The sequence below is a fragment of the Mesocricetus auratus genome, unplaced genomic scaffold, assembly GCF_017639785.1.
Source record: "Mesocricetus auratus isolate SY011 unplaced genomic scaffold, BCM_Maur_2.0 Super-Scaffold_4256, whole genome shotgun sequence".
Taxonomy (NCBI): Eukaryota; Metazoa; Chordata; class Mammalia; order Rodentia; family Cricetidae; genus Mesocricetus; species Mesocricetus auratus.
This window is the reverse complement of record NW_024429182.1, coordinates 115,813,638-115,839,590: the sequence shown is the minus strand read 5'-3', so window position 1 is coordinate 115,839,590 and position 25,953 is coordinate 115,813,638. Positions and strand designations below refer to the sequence as shown.

Below are 25,953 nucleotides of genomic sequence, written 5' to 3'. Positions count from 1 at the left end.
CACATCTTTACATCGTTAAACAAATGTAGCACACCTTTACACAGTTAAAGTACTATTCCACAGCATAAACAAATGTAACCCATCTTTGCCTAGTTGAAACAATATTCCACAACACAGTCCGCATCCAGTGTTCCTGCTCAGCCCTGGACCTTTTTATCCAGTGGGACATTCTATGCAGAGATTCTGTGGACCTCTCAAACACACCAAGTTCAAAATTAAACTGGTGATCCTGCAGCTCTCCTCTGCCTTTGTCCCTCTCCTTGAAAGATGTCTGCCTTTAGAGCAAGTTACAGAAACAGGGGCCAGGGCCCAAGCCTGCTAAAACCCCCAACCCCTGCAAAATAAAAAGGAAGAAAAAAACTATAGGAACAGATGGGAAATTCAGAAATCAAAAAAAATAAAAATAAAAAAAGAAAACAAAATTTCCCATGGCCCTGGCACACGGGACAGTAAGTGTCTGTTTGGGAGTAGTGCCTTTTATTTCCTTTTTAAAAAGATTTATTCAGTGTGTCTGGTGGTGGCTGTGTGAGTGCGGATACGCATGCCATAGCACCAGTGCGGAAGGCAGAAAACAAGTTGATTCTTCCTTCTACTGTGTGGGTCCCAGGGTCCAAACTCAGGTGGCCACGCTGAGCCATCTTGCTGGCTCCCTTTTCATAATTTAATATTCCAACTTTCCCACTTTTTGTTTTGTTTTTTTGAGACAGGGTTTCTCTGTGTAGTCTTGGCTGTTCTTGGAACTTGCTCTGTAAGCCAGTTTGGTGTCAGACTCATAGAGATCAGCCTGTCTCTGTCTCCTGAGTGCTGGGACAACTTTCCCGCTTTCTAATGAGAGAGAATTCCCATATTATTAGCAATTCTGCAGGACTTTTGAACTATTTGAGAAAGAGATACATGGGTAGGACAAACACTTCAACAGGAAGAAGGACCTAAGAGGCACATGTCCCCCAGCCCTGGTCCTCAGCCACTGATTTTCAGATGCCCACTGTCACTGGTCACTTGCAAACCCTTCAAATGATGTCCCATGTCCACACAAACTTCTTGCCTTTCTATGGTGTAATAACACATTATATGCCCATTGTTAAGCCTCTTCTTTTCTCTTTTAACCGCCTAGTTTTTGTTTGTTTGTTTTTGTTTTCAAGACAAGGTTTTTTTGTGTAGTCCTGGCTGTCATGGAACTCAATTTGTAGACCAGGCTTGGTCTCAAACTCACAGAGATCCACCTGCCTCTGCCTCCCAGTGCTGGGACAAAAGGTATGTGCCACCACCGCCTTGAGAATCCTCCCACAAGTTCCCACTGGGAGGAGCTCCTGCTTACTTTCCTGTTCCCTGACTTTATTCTTTTTTTTTTTCTTTTTTCTTTTCTTTTTTTTTTTTTTTTTTGGTTTTATGAGACAGGGTTTCTCTGTATTGTTTTGGAGGCTATTGGTCCAGCCCGGCCTCGAACTCACAGAGATCCGCCTGCCTCTGCCTCCCGAGTGCTGGGATTAAAGGCTTGTGTCACCACCGCCCGGCTCCCTGGCTTTATTCTTAGCATGAGCACTGAGAGAGTGAAAAGGTCTTAGGAAGAGGGCATATACTCAAGATGTGGGTGCGACTTCCCAAGAGACTCCCAGAGCTTCCTTGTCCTCACGTCTTGACATTTAGTTCACCGCATGTGGCCATGCTATGGGCTACTGAATGAGCCCTCTGTCAAAAGACATGCAAGTTCCGCTGCTACAAATGAGCTGAAGCTGGGGCTGGAGAGATGGCTCGGCAGTGAGCAGCACGCCCTGCTCTTGCATGCGGACTGGTTTGCTTCCCAGAACCTGTGTCAGGTGGTTCACGACCATCTGTAATTCCAGCTCCAGGGCATCTAGTGCCCTCTTTTGGCTTCTGCAGGTACTAGTACCATGCCCCTCCATCTACATAATTAAAACAATAAAATAAATCTTTAAGAATAAATGAAAGAGCTGTAGCAACAAAGGCTGTGGACCTGGAAGGGAAGGAAGGGATGGATGCGAGGGTCCTGGCAGGGTTGAAGAGGAAGCTGGGTGGCAGGATGAGATGCTAATTGCAGGGCTAGGATAACTCTGCAACAGGCTTGATGACCAGGAACAGAAGCAAAAAGCTACAATGAGGAGGGCTCCCTCATTCCGGCCCAGAGTGCAGGGGGCCCAATCAGTCCAGAGCCAAAGACCAGAACCGAACTTACACAGAGGAGCTAGACCTGAGCCAGCTCCTTTAACCCTCATGACAATGCCAAGGATTCATGCTCACACTAGATAAAGAAAACATGGTAAAGGCAGCCTCCCCCCCAGACCAGCGCAGATTCCTGTTGGGGAGAAGCAGAGGGCTTCAGCGGCCTTACTAGGAACAGGGGAGACAGGGGGACCTGAAAGAAGCCTCACTGGGGGTCACCTGGGTCTCCCATAGGACCCCAGGGCTTCGACAGGGCTGTGGGGGAGCGGGCTGTCTCCAGGCGCTGCCCGCACCTCTAACCAGGGCGCTGTCTGCTCCCACAGGTTTTACCCATCATTGTTTTCTTCAGCTGTGTCATGTCGGTTCTCTACTACCTGGGCCTCATGCAGTGGGTGATCCTGAAGGTGAGTCCTCAGGCCTGTGCTTGGTTCTTCTGAGTCACCAGCTCTCGGGGTCACACCCTTCCAGAACCCCATCGTTCCAGGATGCCCCTGCCCTCAGCACCCGTACTCTCCCGGAATCCCATGACTCAAGGTCCGCCTCCCCAGCCTGGAATTCCTCGCTTTCTGGACCCATACCTTCCCAGAATCCTCTGCTCCCACACTTCACATTCTCTCCAAACCTAACCAAACATCCCTTCAGAAGGTCTCTTGTCCCAATACCAGGGGGAAAATGGCATCAAAATTCAATGCAGTCTCTATGGGAGGGAGGGCTGGAATCTATGAGGCAACAAAGACCTTAGGAGAAAAATTATTTATATCAAAATGATCCTGAGAGGTCATAACACAGGTCACATTGGCCAGACTTAGCTGCTATAAGCATACTAACTTTAAAAAGACTCTTGCATGTGTCTATTTGTTTATTGTGTGTGTGCACATGCATGTATGCATGCATACATAGCAGGATGCACATGTGGAGGTCAGAAGACACGTCGCTGGGGTTGGGTTTTCTCCTTCTGCCATGTGGGACCTGGGGCTCAAACTCAAGCTTGGCAGCCATCTTCATAGCCCAAATGTGCCCAGGTGTATGAGATTTTCTGCATAGCATTAGGATGCTGGAGATAGCACTGGGCAGCGCTTGACAGCATCAGACCTGGCAAAGGGTTCTGAGGCTTTAGCCAGTCGAGCTCAGAATAAAAATCAGCACCTTTGGATGGCAGCAGGAATAAAAAGTGACCCAAGGCTAAGAGCACACCCAGCAGAATCCACGGGAGGGTCTGGAGAATGTGGTTAGCTGGACGAATGCGCAAGGGCTTGAATCCAGCAGGACCGGAGGGACAGAGAATGATTGCCCTGGACAGGAGGGAAAGAGGAGGCTCTTTCCAAACACATGTGAAAAGAGGCTGAACAAGGACAGGCTGGGAGGCGGCAGTAGTGCAGAGACATTCCAGGGAAGAACCTATCTAGCACAGTGTGTCCCGAACCCTTTCCCACTGAACTCTGGACCCTGGCATGCTACCAAATGTTACTTGGAAAAGGAAGTTTCTGGTGAAGTATCTGAGGAAAACTAGGCTAGACATTATGGTGAATAAATTTAAACGTTATTTTGGAGACAGGGTCTTACTGTGTAGCCCTGGCTGTCCTGGAGCTCACTCTGTAGACCAGGCTGGCCTTGACCTCACAGAGATCTTCCTGCCCGTGCCTCTTGATTGCTGGGATTAAAACTTTATTCCACCGGCCGGGCATTGGTGGTGTATGCCTTTAATCCCAGCACTCGGGAGGCAGAGGCAGGCGGATTTCTGTGAGTTCGAGACCAGCATGGACTACAGAGCTAGTTCCAGGACAGCCTCCAAAGCTACATAGAGAAACCCTGTCTCAAAAAACAAACAGAAATATATGCCACCAAGTCCAGCTAACACTTTTTAAAATTATTTATTTGGGGCCTAGAGATCTGGCTCAGTGGCTAAAAATATGTACTGTTCCTGCAGAGGACCTAGCTGGGTTCCCACATTCACCTTGGCAGATCACAATTCCCTGTAACTCTAGCTCTGGGGGATCTGATGCTTGCTTTTTTTTTTTTTTTTTTTTTTGCAAGCCTCAGGCACCTGCACACAATACACATAAAACAAACAAACAAATATATATACATATATATATATATACAGTATGTATGTATGCATGCCACAGATGGGTGTAGCAGTCAGAGCACTGTCAAGAGTTGGCTTTCTCTTTCCACTAGGTCATCAGGCAGGCTTGGTGGCAACTCCTTTACCCGATGAGCTCATTGGCTGACCCTCCACTTTATTTTCTGAGACAGGGTCTCTCACTGAACCTGGAGCTCACTTATGTGGCTAGACTGGCTGAGCAGCAAGTCTCAGGGATCCTCCTGCCTCTGTCTCGACAGCACCGGGATTACAGTGCATACCTTTTACACTGGTGCTGGGGGTCCATACCTGACAGACTGAGCCACCATCTCCCCAGCCCCCCATCATCTCTTAATACACCCCAGTGCTAAGTAAATTTCAACATGAGTTTGGGAGAGGCCATTCAAGCCACAGCAGGACTCTGGGCTAGAAGGAAGACTTCTAAGATACCTTCACCCCCCAACTCTTTCTGAGTCTGGGATTGCTAATGTCAACTCATGAGTGCTTTGTTTTTTTTCTTTTTCAGATTGCCTGGCTGATGCAGGTCACCATGGGCACGTCAGCCACTGAGACCCTGAGTGTGGCAGGAAACATCTTTGTGAGCCAGGTGGGTACTGCAGCTACCCCAAACAGACTGGAGGCAGGAGCAGGGATCCTATTTAATCTGAGGGAGAGCCATTTAAACCTGCCCCCAGGGTCATTGAAGGCTGCTGCCCAAGGATGCTCAGTTTGGTGGCTGCATGCCCTGCCTATGTCATGCCAAACCCAGACATGACCTATTTGGCACCTTTGCCACTCCAGCTTAGGCTATTGTCATCAGCTTAGAGACTCACAAGCATTAGATGGGGAAACTGAGGCCAGGAAGGTATGAATGGTTTGGCCAAGATCCCCCAGGGATAAGTGAAGACAACATTTAGGTTTTGTTTGTTTGTTTGTTTGTTTGTTTGCTGAGCAGGCTTCTTTCCACTGTATTATTTATCTCAGTTTTCCTCTGACTGAAATGTGTTTTTCAAGATAACTATGGCTTTGAAGGCACTGGGACTCCTACATCTCTTCAGACCTGACCTTCTTGAGAAGGAAACTGTGTATGTCAGAGAGTCCCTATGAGATACCCTTGTCAAGCGATTTCTTATTTCATTGGGTAGTTTAGGAGTTTTTAGAAAACACTCACCTATTTTTTGTTATGATACAAGCGTGCTAATTTCAAAGGGTTTGGTATTCTAGACAGATATGGTTGCAGATAAGTTGTTCCCAAAATAACTCCCCTCTGTCTCTCTATCTATCTCTGTCTGTCTCTGTCTATCTGTCTCTTTCTCTCTCTTGACTTTTGTTTTGTTGTTTTGTTTTTTGAGACAGGGTTTCCCTGTGTAGCCTGTAGCTCTATAGACCAGGCTGGTCTTGAACTCAGAGACCTACCTACCCCTGCCTTCTAAGTGCTGGGATTAAAGGCCTTCAGCTGCTGATCCTCTCATCTCTACCTCTTCAGTGTTTGAATCACAGGTGTGAACCACCACCCACATCTCTTTAAGATGTTCAATCTGAGGCCCAAGAAGAGGAGGACCCCGAACTATACAAACCTGACTATTGCGAAAGCTTAAAGCCATAGCCTGTTTCGCTGAGAAAACATCAATAGCAGTGGGTGTAACCCTGGCTGCCATAAAAAGCCCCCAAAGTATATTAGAGTGTCTAAGTTCAATTGCTCTAGACCTCCAGCTCTTTGCCTCGTTTCTATGGGGGGGGGGATGGAGTAAGGAGCCTTCAAGGTTTGCCGACACCATTGCACTCTAAACCGTGCCAGGTCTGGGCCACCTATGCAGTCCACACTCCCTCCCCAAGGTTTTACAGTAGCCCCATGGCTGCAGATGCTTTACATGTGCCCTGATCTGGAGCCCCGCGCCCATCCTTCCTCCCTGAACTCTGGACTGACAGGCTTCTTACCCCTCTGAGTCGGTAATAACTCAGAGATGTCTCAAATTCACCAAACAGCTGCATCTTCTTAAGACTTTCACGGGCTGGGCATTGGTGGCACATGCCTTTAATCCCAGCACTCGGGAGGCAGAGGCAAGCGGATCTCTGTGAGTTCGAGGCCAGCCTGGTCTACCGAGTGAGTTCCAGGACAGTCAGGGCTGTTACACAGAGAAACCCTGTCTGGAAAAACCAAAAAAAAAAAAAAAAAAAAAAAAAAAAAAAGACTTCCAGGAAGCAGTAACATCTCCCAGGGGTTGTTCCGACGACTCAGTTCCGACGACTCAGAAAGTCATCCTGCCTTCCTCTGCTTTCCTCACTCTGCTCTGCATTCATCCATCCCTGATCCTGCCTGTTTCCTTGCTGTGAGCCGTGCTGCCAGTCTCCTGGACCACTGCAATCTCCACGCTTCCATCCTCGCTCCTGCCATCCACCCTTAGACATACATCTGAATGACCTGTCAAAAACATGTCCAAGGAGCTGGGGGGCGTGGCTCAGTGGTAGAACGCTTGCCTAATATGGGCAAAACCACACACACACACACACACACACACACACACACACACACACACACCTCATGCCATGCCCTACCCAAACAAGGGAACTTCTTCCCCTGGTACCATCTGTCCTCTTCTGCCTCCGTACCAAACTAGTCCTCACACACAGCACTCTGTGGCAGATGTGTCTTCCTCCTCAGCACTTCCCAGACTTGGCCAAACTTATCCCTGTCCCAAGGCCTTCGTTATGCCTGGACTGCTGATCCACCAGTCTGGGGCTGGCTCCTTCCCGTCCCAGCTAACAGTAACCCAATGCTACATCCTCCAAAGGTCCTTGCCAATATTCCCCAACCAGGAGGTCTTCTTTCTCGCATGTCTTCATAGAGTCTACCACCCTCTAAAACCACAGCATGCGTCTACCTGGCTTCTTATTGTTATCTATACCTCCTCCCCCTTGACCTCCCTCCCTCTCCTGCTCCCAGGGAGGAATTCTTGCCCCTTCCGTGTATTTAGATTTCTTGACCCTGTGGTGACACACCCAACACGAGCACCTTAAGGAAGGAAGGAGATTTTGACTCACAGTTTGGAGGTAGAGTCTATCCTGGCAGCGGGAGTGTGAGGCAGTCAGTCCTAGCGTGTCCACAGTCAGAAGCGGAGTGAGCCGAATGCTGGCATTCAGCTCCCTTTTTACTTTGTATTCTTCCTGGGCCTCAGCTGGTGGAATGATGTCACCACATTCAGCGTAGGTGGGTTGTCCCTTCTCAGACCTCTCTGAAAGCACCCTTACAGACACACCCAGAGGTGTGTTTCCATGGTGATTCTAAACCCAGTCACCTTGACAATGAAGATTAGCCATCATCCTCCCAACTCCCTAATCTGCAGAGCAGTACCAAGATGTCAGTGACAAATGGAGATTGGTCCAGACTTGCCCACAGGTCCCAAAGCAAATGCCCATTGCACGCCCAGCTCCTTTCTTGGTGGTACCCGTCCCCCTGACTTCATCAGAAGTTCAAGCTTGCTTCCCCTCCCAAGCTTCTGTCTGCTCCCCTGGAAAATGAGGGCCTTTTCTGTCTCAGGTTGTAAGCACTGAGAAGGTGCCTGCGTGTGAGGCACATGGCATGTGTCAACACAGGGAGCACTGTGAAACACCGAGTGGATGGAGGTCCTTCCGAGGAGGTGGGAGGACAGTGAGGTCCAGAGAGACTCGGCTGAGTGGGAACCCACTGTTCTGTTTCCTCCTTTGAGATCACTCACCGTGGCCACCAGGCCACCGTGGCCACCACCACTTCCAGGCCAAGGGCGGTGAGACCAGCGCCCAGCCACCCCAGCTCATTGTCTGCTGTCTGTCTTGTTCGTAGACCGAAGCTCCTCTGCTCATCCGGCCCTACCTGGCAGACATGACTCTCTCTGAAGTTCACGTTGTCATGACTGGAGGCTACGCTACTATTGCTGGTAGCCTCCTGGGCGCCTACATCTCCTTTGGGGTAGGTAGAACCTTCAGCTGCTTGGCTGTGCCAAAGCCCTGAAATTGCCTTTCTGGAAGCCCCACACAACCACAGCAGCCACGGGGTGTCCCCTCTCTGAATCAAAGCCCATCTTTGCCTGAGCAAAGCAGGCCTGCTGGGCTGAATCACTTGCTCAGGCTTCTTAGATGCCTGTTGGGACAGATTCCCAGAATTCCCTTTACTAAGCCCTTAATATGTATCGGGTGCTATGCTGGGCACTCTAATATCCCCATTTTATAGATAAGCAAATCGAGGCTCAGAGAACAAATTAATGGTTAAACCCAAATCTATCTGTCTCCAAAATGTGTGCTCACTTTTCCATAGTCTCACATCTAGGCTATCCCAGGAGATCTGCCCTATTACCCTACACACACACACACACACACACACACACACACACACACACACACACACACTTTTTGGTTGTTGTTTTTTTCAAGACAGAATTGCTCTGTGTGGCCCTGGATGTCCTGGAACTCTCTCTATAGACCAGGCAGCCTTGAACTCAGAGATCCACCTGCCTCTGCCTCCCAAGTGTTGAGATTAAAAGTGTGTGCCACTGCCCCTATACACACCCCCTAATTTTTTTTATAAAGAGCTATAATCTTAGCACTTGGAAGGTACAGGCAGGAGGATCAGAAGCTCCAGATCAATATCTGGAGCTGGACTGCCTCAAAAATCAAACAAACCAAAAACAAAACAGACAAAAATTGAAACCCCAAACTTTGTTCGTTGAACTGTTTCTCATAGTGGCATATTGGACATACTATTTTCACATCTGAAGGTCTTTAAATATCCTAACTTTGCTCTGGACCTCGTGGTCAGTATTAAAAATAATCCCTATGTTTTTTCTAGCCACGTGAGCTTTGCAGAGACCTCCAGTAATTAACTAGGACTTAAAATATAAGAGATGTGTCTCACAAGTAGCATTTGCTGATCATCTAGAAAGCCCTGAGTTCAGTATACCACACTAAAATAAACATAAATAAATAAAAGATACATCTGTCACCAACACCTATAATTGCAGCCCTCCAGAAGCTGAAGCAGGAGGATTAAAAGTTCAAGGCCAGCCATGGCCACATAGTGAAACCTTACTTCAAAAAATAAAATAAAATTAAGCTGGGCAGTGGTGGCGCACGCCTTTGATTCCAGCACTTAAGAGGCAGAGGCAGGTAGATCTCTGTGAGTTCGAGGTCAACCTGATCTACAGATCGAGTTCCAGGACAGTCTCCAAAGCTACAGAGAAACCCTGTCTCAAAAACAAAACAAAACAAACAAACAAAACAAAACAAAAAACCAAAAACACAAACAAATAAATGAAACAAACAAAAAAACCTTAAGAACCGTTGACTGTATTGGGTATACTGTGGGCTAATCTCCAGTAAACAAATCTATAAATGCATTATAAGATGAAAATGCATGGAATATATCTAACCTGCTCCATCATAGACAGTACACTGTCAGCACCAAGCTTTCCCCTGGCCTGCCTGGGAGCAGGGAACTAGATCAGGGGCTTGGCTGGATGCTGCCACCAGCACTGCAAGAAAGCACCCACTGCATTTGGCTAACCTAGGAGAGATGACAGTTCAAAATGTCAAGTGCAATTTCTACAAAATGCTTATCACTTTAACACCACCTTGATGTAAAAAGTATTTGTTTGAGTCATTAAGCCAAAGATCATCCATACCGGAAGACCTTTGTCCCTTTTACACCATCTGGCTTAAAACTCAGTTCCTTCCTTCTCTTTTTCAGTCATAAGTCCAGGTCTAGCCCTGGGGACATTTTCCCTCCCAGCTGACAGCCTGGCTACCCCTCCTCTGTAGCCCTACACATGTATAGAGGCTGCCACAGGGTTCCCGGTGTGTGTGTGGGGAGCCCCAGCCTGCAACCATAGCAGGGGCCTGGGGAAAGGGCCTTCCTTCTTCCCCCTTCCCTTCCTCCCCCTTCCCTTCCTCCCCCTTCCCTTCCTCCCCTTCCCTTCTTCCCTGCTCAATTCCCCCATCCCCGGCTGAAGCTCTCTTCTGCCCCCACCTGCCCTTGGCCATCATTGCCTGGCCTCCTGCCCTGTCCCAGGGAGAGTCCCAGAGTCTTTCCTTGTTTTGTTTTTGTACAGCTGGGTGACAAACTCGGGACCCTGTGTATGCTAGGCAAGTTGTTGAGCTACAATGCCAGTTTACAGATTCATTAAAATTTTTTCCCATTGTTGCTTGTGTGTGAGCACAGTGGCATACGTGTCCAAGGCATGCTTGTGGTGGATGGGTGGACAGCCTTGGTTGTGAGCCTAGCCTTTAACGGCTGAGCTATCCCTCCAGCCCGGGTGGACAGCCTTGGGAGCAGGATCTCTACTTACACCCTGGGCTCTGGGGTTTGAGGTAAGGATTGTTAGGACAAATTACCTGCTGAGCCATCTCCCCTCAGTTCACAGACTGCTCTTTGTGCCTCAGCTTCTGACCCTTGGCCCATATCCTGCCTACTGTAGTTATCTGGGTAATTCCAGGACCTATCCAACACAGTAGCTAGGAGCTACTGGGCACTTGAAACATGGCTAGTTTGAGAAGAGGTGTATGGGAGGGAGGCTTTGCATAGAAAAAATTAAGATATTTTATTAAATAAGTTTATAGTATTATGTGGATGGAAAGAAAAACTTTGGAGATACATTGGGTTAATTAAAACACATTAAACATGAACTTTCTCTCCTCTTTTATTCTTTCTTTAGTGCTAGAGAGCAAACCCAGGGCCTCTATCCCAAATGTTGGGCAAGTACTGTACCACTGAGCTTATATATATATATATGTATGTATATATATATATGTATGTGTGTGTATATATACGTATATATATGTATATGTTAGCTGTACCACTGAGCTTATATATATATATATATATATATATATATATATATATATGATGTCTCACTAAATAAGTTACTTAGATTGGTCTTAACTGGTGACCTTCTACCTCAGCCTCCCCAAATAGAATTGTCGACCGGCTCCCGGAAGGCCTGGCTTTCTTTGCACTTTTAAAAATGCGGCTACTGGCCACAGGAAATGTGCTTGTGTTCTTCTGTGTGGTATGGCATGTCTTATAGGCCCAGTACCTGTGAGGTGGAGGAGAAAGTCACTATCATCTGCATAGCAAATGTGAGACTAGCCTGGGCTACACGAGACCCCGTGTAAAAGAATGTGGCTGGTGTGAAATTATGTGTGTGGTCTCCATCGTGTTTGTGTTGGGCAGTGCTAGCCTAGGTCTTCTCTTCTGTCCCACAGCCTCAAGTGCCGCTTGACTGAATCTGTCAGTCTGTTGTGACTGCCACATATATTTCCAACTACACTGTTGTTCCAAAGGCTCTCGAATAGACAACAGCTTTTACTGCAAACCCAAATGAACTGGTCTCTTGTTGCAGGGGGTCTCTGAACCCAAGCTGGTCAGGGTAACATTCAGGAATTGGCCACTCATGATTCCTATTGAATTGTCCCCACGTGGAACAGGGTCTTCAAGATCCTGAGTGGGCAAAGTGACTCTGTCGTTTAGTTTCCACATCTGTAAAATGGGCAGATATACTGGCTGCCTGACTTCAATAGATGGACTGAAGATGGACAGAAAACACATAGCATGATGCTGAAAAAGCGGTCATGGTAAGATTGGAAATCTGTCCTGTGACTGGCTCCTTTATTTCCTTTCTCCCTAAATACCTTTCTGAAAGGTGGTGTTCTCTTGTCCTCTCTTTCCATGCAGAACACCCGGGTAGAAGGGGGTTTGGGCAGCTGGTGGAAGTGCAGAGGGGCCTCAGTAGGCTGCTGTGGGGTGGCAGCTCCCCTGCCTGCACGCAGGCCTCCACCTCTCCGTGAAGAACAGGCATGGCCACTGTGGGATTTGAGGCTGTGGCTGCAATGACTCTGGAATGTGTTCCCCACTAAGAATGAAGCTTACAAACAGGGCATGCTCTTCAAGCTGAAGAAGAGGTCAGGATCCAGGCTGGCGGATGGAGAAGCCCCTGACTACAGGTGTGGCACGGTCCACGCTGGGACTGGGCAGCCAGGGAGGAGGCAAGTGAAGCCTCAGAAGTTTGAAGAGGGCACCTATGCAAACTGCCCTTTTTGGGGAAGGATCGGGGTCCTGGGCCTGCCATTCAGTGCTCGTAACGGGAGGTGGGGGCAAGTTTGTTTCCATGATGCGTGGTGAGCTTTCTGTTACTATGACAAAGCTCCCCAGAGAAACACCGAAAATGAGGATTTATCTTATTAATTATCACACGGTCAGAGGTTTCCACCCATGCTCACTGTGGGTGCGTGTTGAGATGGAACAGCATGGCAGTGTGGCAGAACAATGCCCAGCAGCCTCATGGCAGCCAAGGGAGCAGAGACAGAGAGGAAGAGTCTAGACACAAGATGTACCCTTAAAGGTGTGTCCCAGTGACCTATGTCCCAGTGACCTGCTTCCGACCAGGCCTTCCCTCCCAACTCAGTGTGTTGTTGGATTAGCCTGGTGGTGAAGCTAGCCCCCTCCCTGCTGTAAGTCAGTAACCTCTCAGTTGCCAGCTGAGGGCCGAGCCTTAACACTTGAGCCTCTATGAGCGGCACTTCAATTCCATACTGAGTGGTCTCTGCTTCTGGCTAAGGAGAAACAAACCAGTTTAGAAAAAGGAGGAGAAATTCAGAGCCTGAAGATCCCCAGGCCTGTTTCTGCCCTGGCACTTCCTGGCTGTCCTCTGTGAACTGCCCTCTGCTTTTATTAGCCCCTGCAAACTCACCTCCCTGCCTCTCTCCTCTCCCCACCCCCCCCTTTTGAGATAGGGGCTCACTGTCTAGCTCTGACTAGCCTGGGATTTACTACATAGACCAGGCTGGTCTTGAACTCACAGAGGTCTGCCTGCCTCTGATAGGTCTAAAGGTGTGTGCCACACGTCCAGAAGAGGTCATCTGTTTTGATAGGAGGCTGGGAACTGAACTCAGGTCCTCTGCAAGAGCAGCAAGCCTTCTTAACTGTGGAGACATCTCTCCAGCCCCACCCCCTTTTAAAAACAGGTTCTCATGTATCTGGTTGGCTTCAAACTCATTGAGCAACCATAATGACTTTGAAACTCTGATTCTTCTTCCATCACCACCTCCAGAGTGCTAGAATCACAGGACCGCACCACCCTTCCCAGTCTCTGCGATGCCAGGGATGGAACCCAACACTTCTTGGTGATAGATGCCAGCTGAGCTGCATCCCAGAAAACTGCTATTTGCTTACTAAAAAATGGAAGGAGAAAAGATCTGTTTCTTTTCTGTTTATAAAAGTGGTGCAGACCCTTGAAAGATATCAAAAAGGAGCAAGGAAGAAATTACTTTAAACCCAGGTCACCAGGGACAGCCAGTGTGCTGACAACTCGGGGGACTTATTTCTGGAGTTTCTAGGAGATTTGGTGTTTGTTTCCCACCCTTCATGCGATGTTGTGGGGGACTTTCCCCTGTTACTGCATGATGCCTGGAGAAGCATCATTTCCCAGAGATCAAGACGGAGCAATGGCCGTGGGTAAGAGCACTGGCTGCCTGTACAGAGAACCCATGTTCCAGCCCCCACGTGACTGCTCGCAATCATCTGTAACTCCAGTTTCAGGAGGACCGAGGCCCTCTGCTGGCCTCCACAGGCATCAGGCACACATGATGCAACACAATGCACCATTGCGTAGCAAAACACTCATTCACACAGAATAAACAATTTTTTTAAAGGCCATTTGCTCATTGTTAGACAGTTGAGCTGGTTCTGACTTCACCATTTGGTGAATAATGCAGCAGAGGGGGAGGCTGTCTCATTTGTCTCTGGAGTAGTGAGGGTGTGTGTCTTGGAAGCACCTGCCTCCCCGAGCTGGTGTTATTTTGTCATCTTGCTGGAATGCCTGTTCACCTGTGATTCCCAGAGATGAGGAGGAGGACCTGTGAAATTGGAGTCAAAAGCCATGTTGGATTTCAATTCGCCCTTCTTTTATTTTGAGAAAATCATAGTTATTCTCTGGGAGCCTCAGTTTCCTTGCATATAAATGGGGCAATAATACTTGCGCTGCCTACCATACAGAAGTATTTTTTAGGGAAGCAGCGGTCACTCTCTTTTGTTATTTTTTACACGTACCTTATTTGTGTGGATGTACGTGTGTGGGTAGAAGGCAGAGGACAACTTGCAGCAGTCAGTTCCAGGGACTGCACTCAGGATGTAGGTTTTAGGCTAAACAGCACCTTTACCTGCTCAGCCAGCTCATGGGCCCTTGCAGAAGTACTGGGAGAGTCCCTGAGCATGAAAGAGATTACGAGTGACCATGCCAGCAGTAATACAGCAGAGACACACTATTGGGATGAAGACATGTCCCTCTGCCACCACATTTCTGCTATCTGTCCCCTATAACCTCCCTGTCATTTACATATTTATATTTTTCGAGGCAGGGTCTCTGGCTGACCTTGAACTCACTGCGTAGCTGGGGATGACCTTGGCTTTCTTATCCTGCTGGGATTACAAGCATGCCCCTCCATGCCTGACTCTGCGGCTCTGGAGATCAAATCCAGGGCTAGGCAGGCACTCTACGATTACCCCCCCCCGCCCCCAGACCACACTCTCCATTGTTCTTGCAGATTGATGCTGCCTCCTTAATCGCTGCCTCCGTAATGGCAGCCCCCTGCGCTTTGGCCCTCTCCAAGCTGGTTTACCCGGAGGTGGAGGAGTCCAAGTTCCGGAGTGAGGAAGGAGTGAAGCTGGGTTACGGGTGAGCACAGCAGGGGGAGGCTATGGCAGAGGGTAGTGCCGGGTGTGGGAGCAGAGGTAGAGAGGGACAGTGCTGTCCTTGGCTCATTTCTGTCTTTCATGAAGCTTTCTCTCCCATCACCTCACACGCAAAAACACACTCTTCTTTTTCAAAGAACTAATTTGTGTATTTAGTATGTATGAGTATTTCCCTGTGTCTGTATCTGTACCAAGAGCTTGAGGAGACCAGAAGAGGGTATGGAATCCTTTGGAACTAGAGGCATAGAGCCTCCATGTGGGCACTGGGAATCGAGCTTGGGTCCTCTGGAAGTGCAGCCAGTTACTCTTAACTTGTGAGCCATCTCTCCAACCTGAACCCAGACCTGCTGATGTGGTTAATGTAGGAAAACGGAGCGTTCAAGGCCAGCCTGGGTGCATAGCAAGGTCTAGGCCAACTTGGGCTGATAGTGAGACTTGTATCAACAGAACAAAACAAAGAAAAACAACAACAAATACTGATTTCACTTCTCAAATCATAACCTGTTTCTGACCAGCAAGAAAAAAGGGGACTGGTTAAGGTTCTGGGCATGTGGCTCCGCTCTTGGTATGGCCCGGCCTTCTCCCTGCCACTTTCTCTGCGTGCCTGATCTCTCTGACCACCAGGTGGCAGCCTCACATCGACAAGTGGAGTGCCAGGCTCTGTCACCTTCTTAATCATCACTTTAACCAATCCTTTAAAAGTGTTGAGAAGCTGGGTGTGGTGTTGTATATCGGTAATCCCAGGACCTGGAAGATGGGGGCAGGAAGGTTAGGAATTGGAGGCCATCATTACTACATAGAAAATTCTGTCTCAACACTCAGATGTTGAAAAGACACAAGGGTTTTGGGGTTATTCTGCCCTATGGAAATAGACTACAAACCAACTCTATCATCCTCTCTCTCTCTCCTCCTCTCATCCTTTTTGATTTTTTGTTTTTGTTTTTGTTTTTGTTTTGTTTTGTTTTGAGGCAAGGTCTAAAGTGTCCCATCTATCTCAAACTGGCTAGGTATCTGAGGATAACCTTGAGCTTCTGATGCTCTTGTCTCTGCTGCCTGATGCTGGGATTATAGGGTACTATCACATCCAATCTATGGGGAGTCAAAGCCGGAGCTTCACACATGCTAGGAAAGCACTCTACCAGTTGAATTATACCTAACCTCTATTACATATTTTCTAGTGAACGTCTTCACACACACACATGCACGCACACACATATGTACACACACATGCATGTATACACACAAACACAAAGGCTCATTTCTTTCTATTTTAGGTATATGATTGGTTTTGCCTTCATGTATGTAAATGTACTACATGCATGCCCGGTGCCCTTAGAGATCTGAAGGAAACAGATCCCCTAGAACTAGAGTTAGGGTCAGTCGTAAGCTGCCAAGTGGGGTCTGGGAACTGAACCTGAGTCCTTTGCAAGCAGCAAGATCTCCTAACCTCTGAGTCAACCCCAGGCCATAGATATCTTTTTATTGCATTTCATTTATTTGTTGTGTGTGTATGTGAGTGTGTTCACATGCGCCACAGCACTTGTGTGGAGGTCACAGGACATTCAGAGGAACCTCCTTTTCTTTCTGAGAGAGAGAAAGAAAAGAACTTCAAGAGGGAAAAGGGGCTACTGATCACAGAACCAAGAAAAGACCCGGGTTTCTGAGAAGCCTGCAAGATAGGAGTTGATAGCTCAGTGTGTCTCTGGCCTCTCCAGAGCAGGCTGATCCCGCCCAATTCTCACGGAAGTTAGTTCTCTGCTTCTACCATGTGGATTCCAAGCATCGGACCCAGGTCATCAACCTGGGCAGCAGCATCTTGGTTTTTAAACTTAGATGCAGCCAGCTCAGAACTCACTGTGTAGACCAGGCTGTCCTCAAACTTACAGAGACCTGCTGGAGTTAAAGGTGTGTACCCTCATACCTGGCTTCTGGTTGTTTTTTAAAATAAAGAGAAATAGATGCTCTTAATAAAATATTTTGCTCAAACCAATCTATCAAAAACTCTTTTATTTCATTGTGTGATCAATAAAAACAATTTGAAGCCAGACATGGCGGATGGTGGTGCAGGTCTTTAATCTTAGCACTTGGGAGAAGATGGATCTCTCTGAGTTCTAGGCCAGCCTGGTCTACATAATGAGTTCCAGCACAGTCAGAGCTACATAGAGAGACCCTGTCTCAAAACAAAACCTTCTTTCCTCCCTCCCTCCCTTCTTCCCTACCTCTCTCTCTCCCTCCCTCCCTCCCTCCGATCCTCAAAATGTGAGTGGTATACTGAATTTACAACACAACATGGTTGGGACCAGCTTGCTTTCAGCTGGCCAGAGACACACTGAACTGTCAACTCCTGTCTCGAAGCGCAGCCCAGAAACCTGGGTATTTTCTCATTCTTTGATCAGCAGGTGTCGTGCCCTCCACAACCCCCAAAGTTCTTTTTTCTCCCTGCCTCAAAAAGAAAGCAGCCTCCTTGGTTCTGAAGCCCTCTGTCCAAGGTTTCTCTTTGAACCTATAAGGTGGGGACCTTTCCTGCTTCTGGGGTCATGCAAGTAATGACACCTATTGATCCCAATGGTAGAGATGCTCAGAACCTCGTGGAAGCAGCCAGTGCTGGGGCTGCCGTCTCAGTGAAGATCGTTGCCAACATTGCTGCCAATCTGATTGCCTTCCTGGCTGTCCTGGCCTTCATCAACGCTGCCCTCTCCTGGCTGGGGGACATGGTGGATATCCAGGGACTCAGCTTCCAGGTGTGGCTATTGTGGAAGGGATGGTCTCAAGACAGGGAATGATAGATGGAGACCCAGAAGAGTCCTTGTCTGACTCAATTCTCTTGCCCCATATCCTTAGCTCATCTGCTCCTACATCCTACGGCCTGTGGCCTTCTTGATGGGCGTGGCCTGGGAGGACTGTCCAGTGGTGGCTGAGCTGCTGGGCATCAAGCTGTTTCTAAATGAGTTTGTGGCCTATCAAGAGCTTTCCCAGTACAAGCAGCGGCGCCTGGCAGGGGCTGAGGAGTGGCTCGGTGACAAGAAACAGTGGATCTCTGTGAGTGTCCCATCCCTTCCTGGCAGCCCGGGGATGGCACAGCATTCCGTAGGCCCCCATTTTTGTGTTTCCCTGGGCCTGCCTGAGACACACTGAGGTGGCAATTAAGCATCCATATCCGGCTATCCTGGCAGACCTGACAGATATCAGGGCCGCACTGTGGGCTCCCGAAAGGGATTTGTCTAAGATCAAGTCCCAGATGTGCCACTGCTTGCTTTGGCTTTGAGCGAGCTACTGTGCCTTGCCTCTCTCTTGGAAAACAGGAGTATAGCACCTGCCACCTCTCCCCAAAGGGACATGTGGGAGTGTCCGGTGAGCTACGAATAAATGAGCTAGCAGACCCTCCCCATAGCCCCTGATGATACACACGGTGCACCGCCTAGGGCTTGGCTTTTTTTGTTGACATTTATTCTAAAAGCACCACCATGAACAAGATTATGACATTAGCCTTTCTGAAAGAGTACAACATAATGTTGGGAATAAAAGAAAATTATAATCTCACTATCCTATGATGACAGTTGCTATGTTATCCATTTTCTTCTTTTTCCTGTGTTGTTTAGAGGACAGGGATTCATGTAGCCCAGGCTGGCCAAGGATTCATGGCAGAATGGCCTTGAACTCCTGATCCTTCTGGAGTGCGGGGATTACAGTTGTGAACCTCCATGAGCAGCTTCTTTTGTTTTGTTTTTCTAAGACAGAGTTTACACAGTTATTATAGGCCGTACATTGTAGCTGGCTTTCTCCCCTCATCTTTATGGCGTGTGTAGCTTTTTATTTTCAGTGCTGGAGATGGAACCAGGCCCTTTCTGTGCATGCTAACCACTGAGCTATGCACCATTTGGAAGTTATGTCCATCCCACCCCGATTTTTTTAAGAGACAGAATTTTTCTATGTAGCCTTGGCTGTCCTGGAACTCCCTCTGTAGACCAGGCTGACCTGTGTCTCCTGAGTGCTGGGATTAAAGACGTGTAGCACCATGCCCCGCTCCAAAATTCATGTATCTTTACAATATTTGATAATAGTTATTTCTCTCTCTCTCTCTCTCTCTCTCTCTCTCTCTCTCTCTCTGTGTGTGTGTGTGTGTGTGTGTGTGTGTGTGTGTGTGTGTTCCTGCCATGTTGCACACATGAAAGCCAGAAAACAATTTGCAGGAGTTGATTGAGCTCAGATTGTCCGCCTTAACAGCGTGCATTTTGCTGCTGACCCATTTCACAGGCTCCGATGTGAGTGCCTTCCCATACTTACCGGTCTTGTGCTGTTGGGTCATTCATCTGAACTCCTTATTTGGCTGTGTGTGTGACGATGTTGAAATGAGTATCTCCGCGTGTAGATCTTTCTCTGGCTTCTGGGTCATTTCTTCAGGAGCTTCCTCAGATGTGGGTGAGCAGAACCCCGTGCAGAGCCCGCCTGCAGCAACTTTCCTGACTTTGTGTGGTGGTTAAGTGCCGCCTCGCTGCGATCACTGCAGTTGCCACCAGAAACAAGGCAGCGTTGGAAGTCTGTACTTACATGCAAGTTTGGGGGCTGAGGGTGTAGCTCATTTGGTAGAATGTCTGAATAGTATGCACACGGTTCTGAGTTCGATCCCCAGCACTGCGTAGACTGCAGCTGTGTGGTACATGCTGGCAATCCCAATACCCGGCTACTAGAGGCAGGAGGATCAGGGCCAGCCTTGGCTACATAAAGAGTTCCAGGAACGTTTTCTTACCTTCACAAATGTTTCAATTTTTTTGTTTTGAAGCAGGGTGTCATTAAGGTACCCAGGGAAGTCTCCTGACTCCGTCTAGCTAGGATTATAAGGTCCAAGTCATCAGGCCTGGGTTCGGTTAGCGTTTCCTGTATTTTTCCCCTATTTTTTTCTCACTTTCATTTTGTTTGAAAGAATTTCATTTTTCGCTGGGCATTGGTGGTGTACGCCTTTGATCCCAGTACTCGGGAGGCAGAGGCAGGCGGATCTCTGTGAGTTCAAGGCCAGCCTGGTCTACAGAGTGAGTGCCAGGACAGACTCCAAAGCTACAGAGAAACCCTGTCTCTAAAAACAAACAACAACAACAACAAAAAATTTTATACCAACTATTTCTCCTTAATTCCCTTTTCTCTCTTTTTAATTCTTAGAAGATCATCTGGGGAGCATTAAATTCCCAAAACAATATGATGAAACAGTTAAGACTGTGAGTTGAGTCAAATAGGACTGAATTTTTTGGCATAGCTGACTTTTGGATATACAAACTGCCAATTCCTTACCTCTGAGCTTCACTTTATTTAGTTTACCCCCAAATGAATATAATAATACTACCTCGTAACTCTAATCATTATTGTCATATATATCCCACCATTTTATACTTCAGATTCTTATTTCCCTCAGTGGTCTAAAATTAACTTTATGGGGTGAGGTGGTATGGATGGCAACCAGTTTTTTTTTTTTCTTGAAATGTTTCATTCTGGCTCTTGACATTTCTTTCTGGAAAATTAAACAACTTTTCAGAGCATAATGGGAGAAGAGCCTAATGCATACCTGGTGTTTTCTGTACACTACATGGCTTGTGACTGCCTCGACAGGCTAGCACTATTATTCCCACATCCCAGATGTAGAAATCGCAGCCTACAGAGGCCGTTGACCAACTCCAGCTGATTACAGTGGAGACAAGCTGGGAAGCCAGTCAGGTTGGGTTCCCAATGGCTGACTGCAGCTGACCACCCGCTCCAGCCTGGCGGGGGCCACGGTTGAGGTATGGTCTTTCAGGTATTTGCAGAAAGAAGCAAGAGACTGCAGAGCTGGGAGAAGAGCTACCTTCAGACTGCCCTCAGCACACGGAACCTGTCTGAACCAGATCCCAAAAGCTGGTCACTGGATGTAGCTCAGCTGGGAGAGTGCTTGCCTAACACACATGAAGTCGTGGGTTCAATCCCCAGCACCACACAAATTCGGTGTGGTAGTGTATATTACTGTCTGTGACTTCAGAGGCTGAGACAGGAAGATCAGGAGTTCAAGGCCGCCCTCAGTTACGTGAGCTTGAGGACAGTTAGGGCGCTTAGGATACAGGCTGAAGGGCAGCTGAGAGAGGGGGGTTGGGTCTTTGAGGTGTGGACTAGGAGCTGCCTTAAAGAGGCAGGAGTACGATGCTGGTGAAGGAGCAGGTTGCCAAGGCGGAAAGGAATGGACTGGATTAAGAGGAGGGAGGCCTCATTGCTTGGGGTAAGGCCTCCTTGTGATCTGTATTTCCAGGTCAGAGCAGAAATCCTGACAACGTATGCCCTCTGTGGATTCTCCAACTTCAGCTCCATCGGCATCATGCTGGGAGGCCTCAGTGAGTCCCTGGGCTTTGAAGCACCCAGGAGCCAGGAGGATTCATAGGGGAGGGTTGGGAGGGGTGATGGAGGTGACAGGCAGTGTAAAGGGAGGGTAAATGGAGGGTGCCTCACCCTGACCCCTCTCTGCTCCCCACTTTCCTCCCCCAAATGTGGATTTTCTGGCTCATCTCTACTTCCCACTATGCCCTCACAGCCAGCCAGGGAGAGGAAGACCCCTCATGAGTACGGCTCAGCTTAGACAGGCTCAGCAGCCTTTAAGATGCACTTGGTCTGGTTTAAAGAGAGCAAAACTGTGTGTCAGAGAGGTGATAGCCAGGACACGGCTCGGCCTGTATTTAGTTCTCATTATGTCACACCCCAAACTTATCTTCCTAGCTGAGCATAGTGGCAAACATCTGTAACCCCAGCATCTAGGAGGCTGAAACAGAAGACTCTTGACTTCAAGCCCAATCTTGGCTGTATGAGGCCTTGTCACAAAACAAAACAGACAGACAACAACACCCCCCCCCCAAGGCTAGGGACGAAGCTCAGTTGCCGAAGCGCTTGCTTCCAGAACCAATCCATGGGCACAGTGGCTCATGCCAGAAATCTCAGCATTCAGCAGGAAGATCAGGAGTTCAAAGTCATTCTTGGCTACATACGGAGCTCAAGGCCAGCCTGGCTGTGTAAGACCCTGTCTCATAAAAAGAGAAAGAAACCAACTTCGTTTCCTCTTCCTGCTACAGGGGGTGGGGCAAAGGGGGCATCACGGAATGCTTCCAGCTAGGCCAGTGGACAATGAAGGGCCACATCTGCCCTCCTGTCACTCAGCAGCAGAGGGCAGTGCCAGAACTTCAGGAGGTGGGCAGGTGGGTGGCTTCCTTGGCCCTAAGTTCTCTTGCCCATCCGCAGCCTCTCTGGTCCCCCAGCGGAGGAGTGACTTCTCCCAGATTGTGCTCCGGGCGCTGATCACTGGGGCCTTCGTGTCCCTGGCAAACGCCTGTGTGGCAGGTAAGTGCTGGTCCAAGTCCAACAGGCTCAGAACTCTACCCTCTGGTTCTCTAGCGCCTCTTAGGCAGGGTTGGCTCCTGGGCCAAGCCTCCAAGCGGCTTCCCTCCACAGGGATCCTCTATGTGCCCAGGGGGCTCGAGGTGGACTGTGTGCCTCTTCTGAATCAGACCCTCACCAGCAGCAGCTTTGAGGTGTACCAGTGCTGTGGCCAGGTCTTCCAGAAGTGAGCGCCTGGGCCGTGGGTGGGTGGTGGCTAGCCTGGACTGCCAGTCACAGAAAGACAAGTACCCTCGTGCTTTCAGTATTAGGGGGCAGGGTAGGAGGAAAGTTACGGCTACAGCAGCTCTGATGGAGACGGGTTGGGGTGGGGGTAGGGGGTGTAGGAAAGCTTAAAGACCAATGCTGGGGAGGAACGGTGACCCAGAGATGTGCAGCAACTCTCCCAGGGCTGCACAGTCTATTAACAGCTGCAGACATGGCCTGCTACCCTACTGTTTGCTTTCTCTTCAGCACCAGCTTGGAGTTCGGCCCAGAGGCATTGGACAACTGCTGTCGATTTTACAATCGCACGATCTGCACATAGCTGGAACTGAACAGCTTCCTACCCTCAGGGGTCATTCATCCCAGAAAGTGTCTGTCCTCAGGAGGCCATGGAACTCATCACTACTTCCACAGTTCTACAGTTGGGAACCGGTGCTACAGGGATTGGAGACATCGTAAATGAAAACACCTCCCGCCCTGGTCACATCACTACTCCCCCATGTGCTGCCTCTTTAAAGTGTGCGTCCCCAGCGTCTCTCCTGCTCCCGTGCCCTCTGCCAGTTCACCTTCTGGTCCCCTCTACTCCTCTTCCCTTGGGATCCTCATGTGTACCTGTCCAAAGCCTCCTCCCTGCTCCCTCCCGAGCATCACACTTGTTGGTCCCACCCCCTCCAGAAGCTGCCTCTAGAGACACCCACCTTCACGCAGTCCCCCAGAGTGCTTTCCAAACTGGTGCCCCGAGGGACAGCATCTCAGCAGGTGCGAGTTTGGAGCCCTGAGCTAACTAAAGTTGGACAGGGTTCGTTTGATACGGTTTTTAGACAGGGCCTCGTGCAGCTCGTTCTGGTCTTGAGCTCACTCTGCAGCTGGGGATGACTCCTGATCCTCCTGCTGTCACCTCCCGAGTGCTGGGAGTACAGCTGTGTCCATCACACCTGGCCCATAAGAACTTGCTATTTGAGCTGTCAGGAGATCTCAGCAGGCAAAGGCATCTGCAGCTCAACTCGGTGAGCCGAGTCTGATCCTGGGGCCCCATAGTGAGAGGAGAGAATATGTGTGCTACGGCACATGCCCCACCTCTCCCCATTAAAAATAACGAAATGCAGCTAGGTAGTAGTGGCGTACACCTTTAATCCCAACACTTAGGAGGCAGAGGCAGATGGAGCTCTGAGTTTGAGACCAGCCTGGTCTACGGACAGAGTTCCAGGACAGGGAAGGCTACGTAGAGAAACCCTGACTCGAACAAAACAGTAATAATAATAGTAGTAGTTGTAATATAACTATCATTTTAAAATGACATTTTTTGTGCATGAGTGTGATGTGAGTGTAAGGATGTGAGTGCTATCACAGACATGTGGAGATTAGAAAACAACTTTTGAGATTTGGTTCTTCCACCTTTATATAGATTCTGAGGATCAAATTCGAGTCTTCAGGCTTGCATGGCAAGTTCTTTACCTGAGGGGCCATTTGCCAGCCCAAGATGTTTCTTTGTTTTGTTGTTTGTTTGCTTATAACAGGGTTCTTACTATGTAGCCCTGGCAGTCCTGGAACTCACTGTGCTGGGATTAATAAGGGCATGCACCACCACTCCCAGCTCCAGGAACTTTTCTTGGTAAAAGTGTCTTTTTGAAGGTGTCATAGAATACAGTTGGGCAAATATCTCAGAGTCACATTGCTCTATTTTCCCTGATTGTGACACCAGCGAATGTTTGCACAGAACTGGAATCAGTTATGACTCTCAGTGCTTTATAGGTTTTCTTTCAGTCCTCGCAACTATCCTATGAGGCTGGCGCGGTTGTTATCCCTAGTTGACATAGTAGAGCCCCAGAGAGGTGAAGTAACTTGCCTAATGAAACATAGCTAGGAAGAAGAAAAGACAGGCTTTGAGCCCAGGGCATTAAAATTTCTATAATCAGTGATACACTAGCCTGCCAGTGTCTGAGGGACTCTATTGGGTGACTAGACAGCTCCTCCTTTCTGCCTCTTGTCCTGATGTCATGCCTTGAGCTCCATTAGGTCAGGTTTTGATGTTTGCTTCCAAATATTTCCAAATCCCTGTGCTGATCAGTCTATGACAACTCAACACAAACTAGAATCACATGGGAAGAGGGACCTCAACTGAGGAATCACTTCCACTGGCCCGTGGGCAAGTCTGTGGATCTGTGGATTGTCGGTTGGGAGGGCCCAGTCCACTGTGGGCGGTTCCATTCCTAGGCAGGTGCCTATGCATGCTATAGGAAAGCAAACCGAGCAAGCTGTGGAGAGCAAGCCAGGAAGCAGTGTTCCTCTGTGGTCTCTGCTTTCTCCCGCTCCTGCCTCCAGCTTCCCTAGGTAAAGGCCTGTGCTTGAGATATGTAAACCAAATAAACTCTTTCCTTCTGAGCTGGTTGTGGTCAGCTTTATCACAGCAACACAAGGAAACCAAAGAAATTGGTACCAGAGAGTAGGGTTTTGTTGGTTTTGGAGAGGATTGTGGATGCCCTTGGAACTTCAGGCTGGAAAAGCTGTTGAGTGCATAGAACTTAACAGGCTGCTCTGTGGGAACTTGGAAAACAGGAATGTTGAGAAAAATGCAGACGATGGAGACCTGGCGTATGAAGTTTCAGAGTCCCTCAAAGACTACCAAGGCCATTTGTATGGTAGTTTGAATTAAGAGTCCATGGAAGTGAAACTTAGTTTACTGGGACAGTCAATGCTGATGAGCTGGCATGACCAGTCTGCTGTGACTAACATAAAACCTGAGATAAAACCTTCTGGGAAGTGTTTCCTCAAGATCAGCATGCAGTAACTATTGGAGTGTCAAGGCGGTACATCAAGCCAGCAGCAGAATACGGCAATGTGAAAGAGTCTCACACATCGTCCTGACTTTGAAGGCATGCCGGGGTCATGGAGAGCAACAAGGAGTCCATGAGGTTTGGAGCTGTGTGGGACTAGGAGGGACCATTGGTGAAGATGCAGCCTCAGTTACAGTGGCAGCCCTAGGACTGAGGGGTCATGGAGAGAAGCTGAGGCACAGCAGCACCAGGTGTGAGAGTCAGGGTTCCTGAAGAGGCCACTGGTATAGGTGCAGCCTCAGTTGCGGTGGAGGCCCCAGCACATGGGAGATGCCAGGACTGTGGGATGACCACCAATGACAGCAGCAGGAGTGGAGCTGGCCTGAGTCTATGAGTCTAGCTGTGCATGTTAGAAATGGCAGAGCTGGGGAAATGGAACTGCCCAAGCCTTTGGGAGTCCAGAAGAGCAGGAATGAGTCCCAAATGTCAGAGATTGAGCTTTGTACACGGTTGGGTTTTGGGTTTACTTTGATCTGATTATAATTGTGCACTGGTTCTTTCCTTTTGTAATAAGAAAATGTGTAATTAGTTTGGAT

At 48.6% G+C, this 25,953-nt stretch overlaps 1 protein-coding gene across 5 annotated transcripts in view; it reads left to right on the top strand.

The window, feature by feature from the left end:
* Slc28a1 (solute carrier family 28 member 1) overlaps positions 1-24,965 on the top strand; it is a 47,946-nt gene extending 22,981 nt beyond the window's left edge. For 4 of the 5 annotated variants that reach the window (XM_013118957.3, XM_021231669.2, XM_040729500.1 and 1 more), the window contains 10 exons: positions 2,505-2,585; positions 4,791-4,871; positions 8,085-8,210; positions 14,834-14,964; positions 17,554-17,722; positions 17,823-18,020; positions 21,247-21,328; positions 22,224-22,322; positions 22,434-22,545; positions 22,833-24,965. In XM_013118957.3, coding sequence (XP_012974411.1) covers positions 2,505-2,585; positions 4,791-4,871; positions 8,085-8,210; positions 14,834-14,964; positions 17,554-17,722; positions 17,823-18,020; positions 21,247-21,328; positions 22,224-22,322; positions 22,434-22,545; positions 22,833-22,905 — 1,152 coding nt within the window. In that variant the 3' untranslated portion in view covers positions 22,906-24,965. The remainder of the gene's footprint in view (positions 1-2,504; positions 2,586-4,790; positions 4,872-8,084; positions 8,211-14,833; positions 14,965-17,553; positions 17,723-17,822; positions 18,021-21,246; positions 21,329-22,223; positions 22,323-22,433; positions 22,546-22,832) is intronic. The other variant, XM_040729505.1, reaches the window with a different exon arrangement.
* Positions 24,966-25,953: the final 988 nt, after the last annotated feature.